At 36.8% G+C, this 13,143-nt stretch overlaps 1 protein-coding gene across 1 annotated transcript in view; it reads right to left on the bottom strand.

The window, feature by feature from the left end:
• The window catches only part of Cysu (peroxidase homolog), a 32,380-nt gene that overhangs the window by 18,105 nt on the left and 1,132 nt on the right, over positions 1-13,143 (bottom strand). The window contains exon 2 of the mRNA XM_076800008.1: positions 4,758-4,949. Coding sequence (XP_076656123.1) covers positions 4,758-4,949 — 192 coding nt within the window. The remainder of the gene's footprint in view (positions 1-4,757; positions 4,950-13,143) is intronic.

Genomic DNA, 13,143 nt, shown 5'->3' with positions numbered 1-13,143 from the left:
TTAGTTGGTAATGAAATTTGCATTACATAATCCAGTTAACATTAACATTAACAAATTGATATTTAATTCGATTAATATTATAATAGTTTCGGTGTTAAACTATTAGTTCACAATAAAATTTTCAGTTTATTGTTGCAGCCTCAGAATTTGAAATTTTGCACGAATGTCGCCTATTTCGTTCGTAGAAACAATCAGCGTTTTTAATAGCAATTGTTAGTTGGTAATGAAGCTTACACTATATAATCCAGTTAATCCCAGTATTAACAAATTGATATTTAACAGGATTAATATTATAATCGTTTTCGTGAGTAATATTTCAGAATAAAATGTTCAGATCATTGTTAAAATTTAGAATTAACATTTTATTGTCCAAGAATTCAGAGCCACTTCATTTAATTTTTGTACATTTTGTTAAACATTTTGTGCTGGAAAAATCCAAGAAAGATCATGATCTGTCAAAGATTTTGATTCGTGCGACAGCAATCTGAATCTACCGAGCCTGTCCCCGACATTTAAACTCCACAATTAAATTCAGACTAGATTGTCATTCGCGTAGAACATGTAAAAATTAACGCTGCTTTGTGCACAATGTTCGGTGCAGATGTAGCAACAGCTCGGAACTCGATCCATTAATTGCACAAGCTATAGAAATCCCGTTTCATTCAGTATCAGCTGACAGGCGCAGAAGCATCGATAGAAACAAGACGGCATTGTAACGGTATACTAACAAACAACAATTATAAAAATCGAGAGTTTGTTGCCTTGCTGTTGCCCAGTGAGACGCGAACACTCCTCTTACACTACAATGAATTCTCGATATATGTCAACAACACGGGTCTTGTCAACGACATATATCCTCCATGAGACATTACTTACAATCCTCGACTCCCGAGGAACGTTTATCGTTCAGGCCTTCGCGACATATACAGAGAAATCACTGTACCCCGCGGTGGTGGGGATAATTCCACGACGTTTATCATGCAGGCCTCGGCGACGTATATAGAGAGATCACTGCATCCCGCAGTAGTGGGGATAATTCCACGACGTTTATCCTCCAGGCCTTGGCGACATATACAGAGAAATCACTGCACCCCGCGGTGGTGGGGATAATTCCACGACGTTTATCCTCCAGGCCTTGGCGACATATACAGAGAAATCACTGCACCCCGCGGTGGTGGGGATAATTCCACGACGTTTATCGTCCAGGCCTTCGCGACATTTACAGAGAAATCACTGCATCCCGCGGTAGTGGGGATAATTCCGCGACGTTTATCATCCAGGCCTTCGCGACATATACAGAGAAATCACTGTACCCCGCGGTGGTGGGGATAATTCCGCGACGTTTATCATCCAGGCCTTCGCGACATATACAGAGAAATCACTGCACCCCGCGGTAGTAGGGATAATTCCGCGACGTTTATCGTCCAGGTCTTGGCGACATATGTAGAGAAATCACTGTATTTCGAACGCGGAGCGACGACCGTCCGATGAAATTTCGATTCTTCTGCATTCACCGAAGCCCGCCGGCGATTTATCACGGCCAGCATACCGTGAATATAGAAATTCCATGGGAAATTCTTTGGCCGGTTCGCTAGGCCAGTTGCGAAAATATGCGGAGTGCACTTTAGCTGCATAAATGCACGTTGATCTGGCTTTCACTGTGATTGGAAACGCAGTGTGTAGAACGCGTGGGTCACTTATTTCGTTTCGACGCTGTCCGCGGCCTGTAGTATTATATTCTGTCCCACTTATGCTCGTTTTAGCGGCTCTCTACGTTTTATATTAAAATTAACGAAATTGATGACGCAGAACGATGCTAGGAGATAACAGCTTATGTTCTGCGCAGATTTGCGAAGTTTTCGGTCAGTGTTTATGCAAGGATGTCGAGAAATTATGATTTTTCTTATCGAATGAACCAATTGTCTGTGTATTAATAGAAATGTATAAATTAATATATTATATGTTCACTATAATATTATATAGATAATGTTAATATATAAACTGGTCATTTATAGTATAGTAATATACTAATACACCTAATAATATAGTGCTATAGTAATATAGTGCTATAGTAATATAGTACTATAGTAATATAGAAATATAGTAATATCGTACTACAGTAATATAGTAATATAGTAATATAGTAATATAGTAATATAGAAATATAGAAATATAGTGATATAGTAATATAGTAATATAGAAATATACTAATATGGTAATATAGTAATACAGTAACGTAGTCATTTATAACATAGCAATTAGAAATATATATATATATTCGTAATTTAAATATTAATAGAAACAATAAAATAGTAAAAAAGAATTTAAATTGATATGAACGTGTACCAAAAATTTAAATAAATAAATTTAAAATAAATTTAAAATCAATTGAAAAGTTGAAATATTACAGTTCAGAGAGAAAATGATTGAGACACCCTCGCGAGTAAAATTTGCCAAAAAATTTCATTTTTCAGGGGACGCAGAGCTTCGACATAATTAGCGCATCATAGTAGCAAGGAACGTAACGCCACGATTCGTTTCAAGGTTCTGAACTCAAGAATTACAACAGCTCACCATTGTCTTATCCGCGGTGATAAACAAAAGGAGATCTGGTTTTCCAGCAGCGCGTTCTCATTATACGAACGTTCTCACGACCCGTTATTCAGATGCACTTTTTATTCACCGATGATAAATTATCAGCGAGCGTACAATGTCCCTGGTGTGTTGCGGAAACGCAGAACCAACAGGGAAGTTCGTTTCTGGATCTGCCTTCTGAACGCTTCGAACGTTTACGATTATCGATCGCGAGAATGCGGACAGGAATCTGTACAACTCGTTCTTAATTAGCGGCGTGACCACCTGACAAAATTTCGCATTAATTAATACGCAAATCTAGCTCAGCTCGTGGGAAACACGCCTTCTCTTGAAAATGCTGTAACTTCGAACGTCTGTAAAATCGTTAAAAAATTTTATCCGGGGATGAATTTACCATGGATTTCAAGATTGAAGCCTCCCTTTTGCAACGAATTAAAAAAAATTGACGTACGATTTTTTCCGGCTGTTTTATACTACAAAAATGGGGAACAGGTCTTGCCTCCACGGTTTACTATTGTTGACGGTTTACACATCTCGTTCAAAGCTGCATAAATCGGTAAAAAAAAATCGTAGATCAATATTTAAGTGATTGCTGTAAAGGGGAAGCTTCGATCTTCAAATCTACGGTGGATTCACTCGCGAGAAAAATTTTTCAAAGTTTCTACAGACATTTCAATATGCTACATTGTAGAGGTAGAACTGTCTTCAGTTTTCCCGATGCAGGACATTAAAAAATCCCCCTATAACACCACGAAAAAATGTCTCAGGCAAAAATGAACGACGCAGTGCGAAAGTAGAGGCTTCAAGGTTTAAAATCAGCCCAGGTTTATTGCAGCACTATTTTTTCTTAACGAAACTATTATTTTTTAAAGTTAGCAGTTTTTTGGGAACCGAATTAGTGTTCCCCACCCACTCTATTATGTAAAAATAATATTGCAACAATGTGGTAACGTGTCATGACGAATTTAATGTAAATGTAATATCCTGTAGGCATTGCACAACCTCCAATCAAGTATGGTCCAATAAACACGTCGTTAGTGTCCAGGCCCATAAAGGATCGGGCCCAGAAAAAATGGCCCTACTTCTCAAAGTGACTGTCGCAGGAACAAAGGTTAGCTGGCTACAGTGAAAGTCCTGATTGCTGTTCCTGATCAGAGTTCCTGCTTTCTCTAGACTTCGAAAATGCCGGCGGAGAGGTCTTGCCCCGGTTGCGTAAGATTATGTTTCGATTTGGTCACTTTTTTTCATAGTTCGATGCCTTTTATTGGAAAAAGACCTGATTACACGGTGCGCGCGGCTGTTCGATTGATTCGCGTAGGTTGCATGGCTCGCATAATCGAGGCACATACACAAAACAGGAGAACGTCTGCTACACGGTGGTTTCAGATCAGGATTTCGTATTTCATACTGAATGTAAACGACCTTCTTTTTTAGTAACGTATTCGACGCTACACTAATTTATTCAGCAATTGTTCACGTTAAAAATATCGCAAATGTTGTTAAGATTGTCCAACCATCAAGTATTGCCTTCATACCGAAGTTTCGAAAGACTATCGGGAATGAAATGTCACTTATATCATGTACGTTGAATGTTTAAAAGCGACACAACTTTATTGTTCATGATTAGTTCTTTATGCAACTTCCGCCATTATATCCGCCACATTTTGCCGATTAAAAAGAGTCCAAACACGATACAATTCGGATCGTATTTGCTCGTTTAATACGCGATTTAGTAGAACCTCTCTTATCCGAACTGATCCTAAGAACGCGAGTGTTTGGATTTGGAACGGTTACCTGGTTTCGAAGTATGTCATGTTTGGGCTCATTTTATTCGGGAAAATGTCACGAATATGTTGGCGATAGTTTCACAACGATTCGCAACGAAAATTATTTTTTAATTAATAATGTTGAATCGATGTGGAAGAAAGAATTGACAAAGGAAGAGTATTTGGATGGTAAAAAGCTGTTAAAATAGTTATCCATCTAGAAAAATCTATTAAAATTATTGCCCGGTAAAATTAACTATTAAAATTGCGAGATCTAAACAATTTCTCATAGAAATGGCACTTGATGCTTTTGCGAAATTCCAAGCAGCTCAAGTGTTCATTAATTTAGTGGACAGGTCGCTCTGCGATATAAAATATTGAAAATGATTTACTCACAAGGATCCCCGGAGAAGATTATAAGTATAATCGTAAGCACTCGTCCTTCCCGGGCCATTTAGGACCAAAGCACAGTCATCGCCGGTCGCATAAGCCTCGATCGGCTGATACTGCTGCAGTCCATTGCATTTCCACGTGACCAGTAGCAACAGCAGTCTGATTATCGCGGATCGTATCCGCCCTATCGTGGATCTGCAACATTATAATAGGAACGATTATCTCTCCTCGTCATCGGTATATCTCGAACCGATCGTGCCAGAATATTGGATCTCTAACCACTACACTACTTTTAGTCCCTTGTATCTGTCGCGAATTACGTTCGTCCGTGTCAGATCGATTTCTCGGTTCAGCTCACTTCTAGATCTCTTCACACAATCATGGTTCATTTTTTTTTGTCTTTCCACTGTAAACTGTTTCCTCGCAATTCAACGTGTTTCATTAAATGCCGTGCATTTCCCATTTTATGGGAAAAATAAGTATACAAAAAATGAAAAATATTTTGAAAATTCAGTGAGACTGTTGCACTGTTATCAACCCGGACAAACTGTTAAGAAAGGAAGCAGTTATTTACGTAGGCCCTAAAATGAATACAAATAAAACTAAAAAAAAAAAATTTTTTTTGCATAAAAATAGTTTTTTCAAAATTTTTGAATTTTGTTCTGCCAGATTTTCTGAAACGTCAGGTAGCATACAAAAGCGAATTTGACTAGGTCAGAAGGAAGAGTTTGTTTGTCGGTCGGTAAGGTAGAAATCGAATCAGGTTATCCTCGATTTCAGGAATCGTTTCTTCAAGATCGATCGCCGCCGATCAAAGTCAATGACAAAAATCCATGAAAGTTGCGTCGTGACGTTTCTCCACGCTGCACGGAGGAATCTCTGATCCGTATCGATTAAATCTTGACCGCAGTCATTGACGGAAAGAGCAGTTTTAACAGGACTTATGAAACCGGCGACCGGTTCTTTTTTCGTTTCAGTCGTGATCGGTGTGCAGAATAAGCAAGGTGTACAGAGAAACACGAATCGCAAGGAAAGAAACTGAAATCGTTGCGAATGTCGATCGCCTTCCCTTATCTGATCGTTATGTGGAACGCGATGAGCGCGTTTACTTTCGTTCGAACCTGCGAACATTGTTCATCGAGTTACGTCGATATAATTTTTAACAATCGCGTAGCCACTTCGAGGTCGATTCCAAATGGCTCGTGAAATTTCAAGGTCTTATTACGCGTTGCATGCAACGGGAAAACTCGAAATTGCGCAACGCGGTCTGGGCAGTTGTGCAGAAATTGAAAATCGATTTGGAAAGGGTGTAACCGGATAAGGAGGTCAAAAGTGTCCCCCGAACCAAATTCAATTTGCAATAGGCCATTCGATGACTTTTCCGAAGAAAGTACTTTGTGCCAATTTTCAACCCCATATGTCGACATGGGGGGTAGTAATGGGGTGAAAACGAAAATCAGGTTTTTCCCTAATTTCTCTTATACTTTTCAATTGAAAATTCTGAAAAAAATCAGGCATATGTTAGCTATTAGAATGCGTATCTATGAATTTTTTCAGAATTTTCGGCTTCGAGACCGAATTTTAAAAAATAAAAACAATTTTGAAACGCCGATTTCTTGTAGAAGTTATGAGATACTATGTTTATATTTTTAGTTTTATCATCTCCTTATGGTTGTTAACATATAATTTTTTCAGATTTTTCAGAGTGGGAGCACATAGTTGAAAAAATCAAAAGCGCTATTTTTTTAACATAACTTCCCCATTTTTGTTGCGTAAAACAATAAAATTTTTAAATTCCTTGCAAAGAGGAGGCTTCATTCTCGAAAAGAATTTCTTTAACTTGTGAAACGTTTCTTTTCATAAAACTTGCTCAGGAACGCATTCTTAAACGAAACGTAACCAACTTAGATCGAGTAAATCAAATGATTATGTTCTGTTTCGTTCAAATGACTTCATCTATTGACAGAGAGAACGTCCACCTTGAGGCGAGATTAGAACCGATCGAACGGGAATATTTTCCCGTCCGTTCACAGAGAAAATATTACAGATATATGTACACTAGGTTGCAGTAGGAATGCTCGAACGACCATGCGTTCGTTCACCTTTATTTTAAGCCGCCATAATTACCGGTCGGGTGTTGAACGGCTCCGAGACCGTATGAAATTACAATTTGTTTCATTAGAGACGGATTATCGTTTGGACCCGACTATTTATAGACTGATAGTGTCGTTAGTGTGTCGTTAAAAATATGGCGTACCCTAGTGGATCTGAAATCGCGTTGAAAAATTAATCTTCACTCATTAATCATAAAACTTACACAAAATTAGTTAATAAGATTCGACACGTTACTCGAAAATTCTACAAGTTAAAACGTCTGTAGAAACGTAAAAAAATTTTTTCCAGGAATGAATCCACCACGGATGCGAAGGTCGAAGCCTCCTTTTTACAATGAATTTAAAAATTTTGACGTACGATTTTTTCCTGCTGTTTTATGCAACAAAAGTGAGGAACATGGTGTACCTCGTATTATCGTTGGCGGTACACCTCTCGTTCAAAGCTTCATAAATCGGTAAAAAAAATCGTACATCATTTTTCAAGGTCTCATTATAAAGGTGAGACTTTGATCTTCAAATCTGTGGTAGTTTCATCCACGAGAAAAATTTTTCAAAGTTTTTACAGGCGTTTCAATATGCAGCATTTTCGAGACAGCAGGTGTCTTCAGTTTTTTCATGCAAGACACGGTAAAAGCGTCTGTTAAATCATGTAAAAAGATCGTAAAAAATAATGAACGATTCGTAGCGAAAGTGGGGGCTTCAAGTTTCGAAATGAGACCAATCTTATCGTCGTACGGTTATTTTTTACGGAACTACAAAAATTTGAAGTTTAATCTTCAGGAGCTACTATGTATTAATAAGGTACTTCGTTCCACGGTCCAAAACCTTCTGGTAAATCGTACAAAAAAATCTGAATAAATAATGAACGAATCGTAGCGAGAGTAGAGGCTTCAAGCTTCGAAATGCGACCAATTTTATTGTCGTCCGAAAATTTTTTACGGAATTATAAAAATTGCAAATTCACTGTTCACCAGAGCCTCCGTGTATCGCGAAACATTTCACTGAATAATAAATAAAAATATTTTTTAACAAGCTCGAACATAAAAATTTAAGTGTACCAGTCTTGCGTGACGTGCAGAAATTTCGCAACGATTTTTCGCGTGTTTCACAACGCATGTTTCGCTGAAAGTGTCCGCAGGAAAATGAAGCGATCATTTCGCGTCACGTGCCTGGCAGTCACGCGCGAGCATCGGATGTTTTTACGGTCGCTTCTTTGTTACAGTTATTCCATATTTTGCAACGTAGTTTCTCTCCGCCTTATTCATCCGTTCGCGAAAGAACGCGCACAATTACGAGCTCGCATAATGTCCGCGATAAAATCCGTGACGGACTTGATCTTGATCGGGCAAATTGCCTCTTCTGTTCGGAGACGCGTCTTCGACCCTTCAGCTATCAACGAACTGCGTCGTTCTCTTTCATGGCTATCTGTATATTGTTCATTTCCAAATTGTGCAAGGTGCAATCAACGGAACCGCGCCACGGTAATTATATAAATGCGCCGGCTTCACGCAGAGATCAATAAGATAATACATTTATTTCTCGAGCGTACAAAAAGCGGATTATATCACGATCGATTACTATTGGGTCCGCCCCGTTTCTCTTTCTGACTTTCTCGTTCTCTTTAACTGTTAGACTTGCGAATTTCGATTTTCATTAACCGAACACGAAACTTTTATTTATGTCTCGCGATACAATGCTCATCGGTCCGTGAAACGCTATGTGCACAAATTAATTCGCAGCTCTCTGTTTATTACGTGCAAGCAATTGAAAAAGATTTTTTTATACCTCAAATATTTTTTCGAGCTGTGTTCGAGAATTTAAAAAATTGTTCATCTCAGACGGTTCAATTTTTGTCAGCAGTGGCGGCCATCCGAATAACACTGCCATTTTTTAATATTTTATAACGAAAAAATTGGAAAATGAAGTTAACAAATGTGTTAATATCACTGTAAAAAAACCGGAATTTTCCACTCGTTAATTGTCCTAAAAAAAAAAATTCCCGAAAATAGGACATTTTTAAACACTCAAAACGATTAGGTTTCGAAAACACCGAATAACTCCGCCATTTTTTAATATTTTGTGACGAAAAAAATGGAGGATAAAGTTAACAAGTGTGTTAATATCATTGCAAAAACCGGAATTTTTCACTTGTTAATTATCCTAAAAAAAAATTCCCGAAAACAGCACATTTTCGAACACTCAAAACGATTAGGTTTCGAAAACACCGAATAACTCCGCCATCTTTTAATATTTTGTTTTTAAAAAAATGGAGAACAAAGTTAAGAATTGCGTTCATGTCACTGTAAAAAACCGGAATTTTCCACTTGTTAATTATCCTAAAAAAAATTCCCAAAGACAGCGTATGTTTAGATAGTCAATACGGTCCACCCCCTTAATTGAAAACGCTTTGGGACAATCTGTTTTCAATCTCTGCTATTATACTGATCCATTAGTATGGACAGGGATATATAATATGGATTTGTGACACGGTCCGTTGTAATCGAGCAAGTTGCGGTTTCGCAATTTTTTGCGGACGACTTCTTTTCGAGTTTTCACCTTTCTTCCGGCACGCCGAAACAGATTTCCTATGTTCCAGTGATCCGATTTCTTGCTGTTACGCGGTTAGAATACCGGATCGAGCAGGAGTGATTCATAAGAATCGGAGGTTCGAGAAAGGAAATCGACGGATCACAGGACTTAGTGGCTTATCGCCAAATCAGTCCGACGTAACCGGACGTGGTTTTGCGCGTGCTAAATTATACAATACCGTGAACAATTGATCAAACTTCACTCTATTGCATTAACACATTTTATCGACCATCATAAAAATTCAGATCGTTTCGTACATTTATTCAATCAAGGAAACATTTTAAGCGTACAAATTAATTTTATTTACCCTTTCGTTCCAAATCATAGAACGTAGTTATACACATACAAAATTTTTGCAATATTTTATGAACGTTCCATACATTTAATTAAACATTTTGGTTTACAAGAAATTAAAAAAATTTAATTTTATACGTGCAGAACCATAGAATACAGTATAATATTCAGAGAGGTCCCAAAATCTCCATTGCAAAAATTTTTGCAATATTTTATGAACGTTCCATACATTTAATTAAACATTTTGGTTTACAAGAAATTAAAATCATTTCATTTTATACGTGCAGAACCATAGAACACAGTATAATATTCAGAGAGGTCCCAAAATCTCCATTGCAAAAATTTTTGCAATATTTTATGAACGTTCCATACATTTAATTAAACATTTTGGTTTACAAGAAATTAATATCATTTCATTTTATACGTGCAGAATTATAGAAGACAGTATAACATTCAGAGAGGTCCCAAACTTTCTTTGTTAAAATTTTTGCAATATTTTATGAAGACCACACTTTTAATTAAACATGATGGTTTACAAGAAATTAAATAATGTTATACGTATAGAATCATAGAACACAGCACATATAATATTCAGAGAGGTCCCAAATTTTCTTTGCAAAAATTTTTCCAATATTTCATGGAGGTACGAAACATTTTTGTTTACAAGAAATTAGTCAAATTAATTTCATACGTGCAGAATCATAGAACAGTATAATATTCAGAGGGTTCCCAAATTTCCTTTGAAAAAATTTTTGCAATATTTCATGCAGGTACGAAACATTTTGGTTTACAAGAAACTAGTCAAATGAATTTTATACGTGCAGAATCATAGAACAGTATAATATTCAGAGGGTTCCCAAATTTCCTTTGCAAAAATTTTTGCAATATTTCATGCAGGCACTAAACATTTTGGTTTACAAGAAACTAGTCAACTGAATTTTATACGTGCAGAATCATAGAACAGTATAATATTCAGAGGGTTCCCAAATATCTTTTACAAATATTTTGCAAATATTTTCGTGCAAATATTTTGCCAATATTTTCGTGCAAATATTTTGCCAATATTTTCGTGCAAATATTTTGCCAATATTTTCGTGCAAATATTTTGCCAATATTTTGGTGAAAATATTTTGCAAATATTTTCGTGTAAATATTTTGCAAATATTTTGGAAATTCGAAGGCTGCAATTTTTCACTGGGTAAGTCGGATCGAGCGTGAATCGAATATCGAAAACGCGCGAAATGTATCTTCCTGTGGGAAGGGTGGTGGTGGTGGGGTGGTGGGGGGACGTTTACCATCGAGCCCGAGGAAAGTGAAAGGAGAATCCGCGGTAGACGCAACGAGAAAGTAATCCACTTGCGATCTTTTATTCCGATTAGCCTGCCGGCTGTTATCTGAATCGTGTTGTTACGCATATCCGCGGCCTGAGAACGTTATCACGGGCCGATTCTTTCCGGCCAAGTAATTAACAATTAGCGACGATCCGGTTTCGTAACACTGTCGAATTCGATTCGCGTTTTTCTCCCACTTTCACTGGCGACAGTCGTTCCCAGAAACTTTTTTCCCTTAATTACCCAAATTCGGAGCGCACAGGTGAGATGCAATTACAGATACTGGGGGGAATTTTTTGTGTCCACTCTTTTTTTTGGATGGGCTTTTGTATGATCGAATGGGAGCATGAAGTGCCTTTTACATTTAAGTGGCCGTAAACTGAGAGTCTCGAGATATTTCTTTCGGTAATAAAATGTTGTTAGTTGATTGCGGATTTTAAGAGTTCATAACAAAAAAGGGGAGATCAAAGGCAATGCAAAGTATTTACGAATATTTTTGCATTATTTTTGATCGTTGAAATGAGAAGTGCAGCTATTGCGTTTCGCAATTAGCAATTTTGTTAGATTGTTAAACTGTTGTGTACTACACTAAGTCAATTTTTGGAAATTGCTTACACAGGAATTGAACGAGCCCGAGAAATTTTTAATGTTTAATGAGTTGTAAAATTAAGTTTACTAGTTTCGTGTAAATTATGAGAAATTATATCAAACTATATAAAATAAGATAATATAAATTTGTAATATGTTCCTCCTGGAACAGTTTTGCAAAATTTTCTTTGTTTGTATACTAATTTATGTCGGTGAAGTTAAGCAATCTTTAGTAAAAATAAATTAAGAGGCGGAACACTCATAAAATTCTGCGTGGCCAATTGCAATTTTATTTGCCCAAATCTGTACTCTTAAATGAAATGTGACTTTCTTAATGATCTACTATTATATCATAGTCGACAGCATCGTTAAGGTTCGAAACTGTAGTTCGTTCTGCAACGAATTACGAGTGCGTGAAACAATTGGCGAACCGACAGCCTAACGATCCTTCGGAATAATTGCATCGTGCGTTGTAATTACTAATTACATCTTACGTCACAGTGTTAAAAGTAAGTTCTTAAACGCCGTAATATGAACGTTGGTTTTTATAAACCAACTATTATTAGTTGTGTTAGTCTTGAATATCTTGATAAATATAGAACTCTTCTGTACTGGGGTGCTCATTATAATCACTCATTATAATTACCACACATGCTGTTGAGTTCTTCTAATTGGAAAAGCTTGTTCTTAAAATAGTTCGGTTCACGACTTGAAATCCAAGAATTGGCAAATTAAAATCTGCGGTTTGTAGAATTAAAATCTGAGGATTTCTAAATTACGGTACCTAAGGATTACCAAATTAAATCTGAGGATTACTAAATTACTAAATTACTAAATCTAAGGATTAACACATTACTAAATTACTAAACCACTATATCTGTGAATTACCAAATTAAGGATTACCAAATAACAGACATAAGGATTACCAAATTAAAATCTGAGGATTACTAAATTACTAAACCCAGGGATTACCAAATTAAAGTCTGAGGATTACTAAATTAAGGATTACCAGATAATAGATATGAGGATGACCAGATTAAAATCTCAGGATTGCCAGATGAAAATTTAATGGATTAAAGTCAAAGGAAGAATTTTAAAAATTCGAACAAATAAAATTGGTCTGATTTGTGTCCCGTTTTTATTGTAAGAGAAGATCAACAAACGGAATGCGTGCAGCGACGAAATATCACAGCATTGAAAGTATGTATCGAGAACCTGTACAAGCTAATAAAGATTCTGTGGTAATGCTAAGTAGCAGGCAATGACGCTAACTATCCATTGTATCAAGCTGATATTAAATTCTAACTACGAGAGCCTTTGGAAAATGAACTCGTGTCTTAAGCAAACCACGTTTGCCTATAAACCTAAGATAAGAGGGCATTAAAAACGTCAGTGCATGATACTATGTGAAAGGGGAACACAAACGCACTTATACAAATCATCGACGAAACAATTTTTAAGACACACAAATCA

The sequence above is a fragment of the Halictus rubicundus genome, chromosome 14, assembly GCF_050948215.1.
Source record: "Halictus rubicundus isolate RS-2024b chromosome 14, iyHalRubi1_principal, whole genome shotgun sequence".
Taxonomy (NCBI): domain Eukaryota; kingdom Metazoa; phylum Arthropoda; class Insecta; order Hymenoptera; family Halictidae; genus Halictus; species Halictus rubicundus.
Note: the sequence above shows the minus strand (reverse complement) of the source record. Positions and strands in the feature narration are given on the sequence as shown.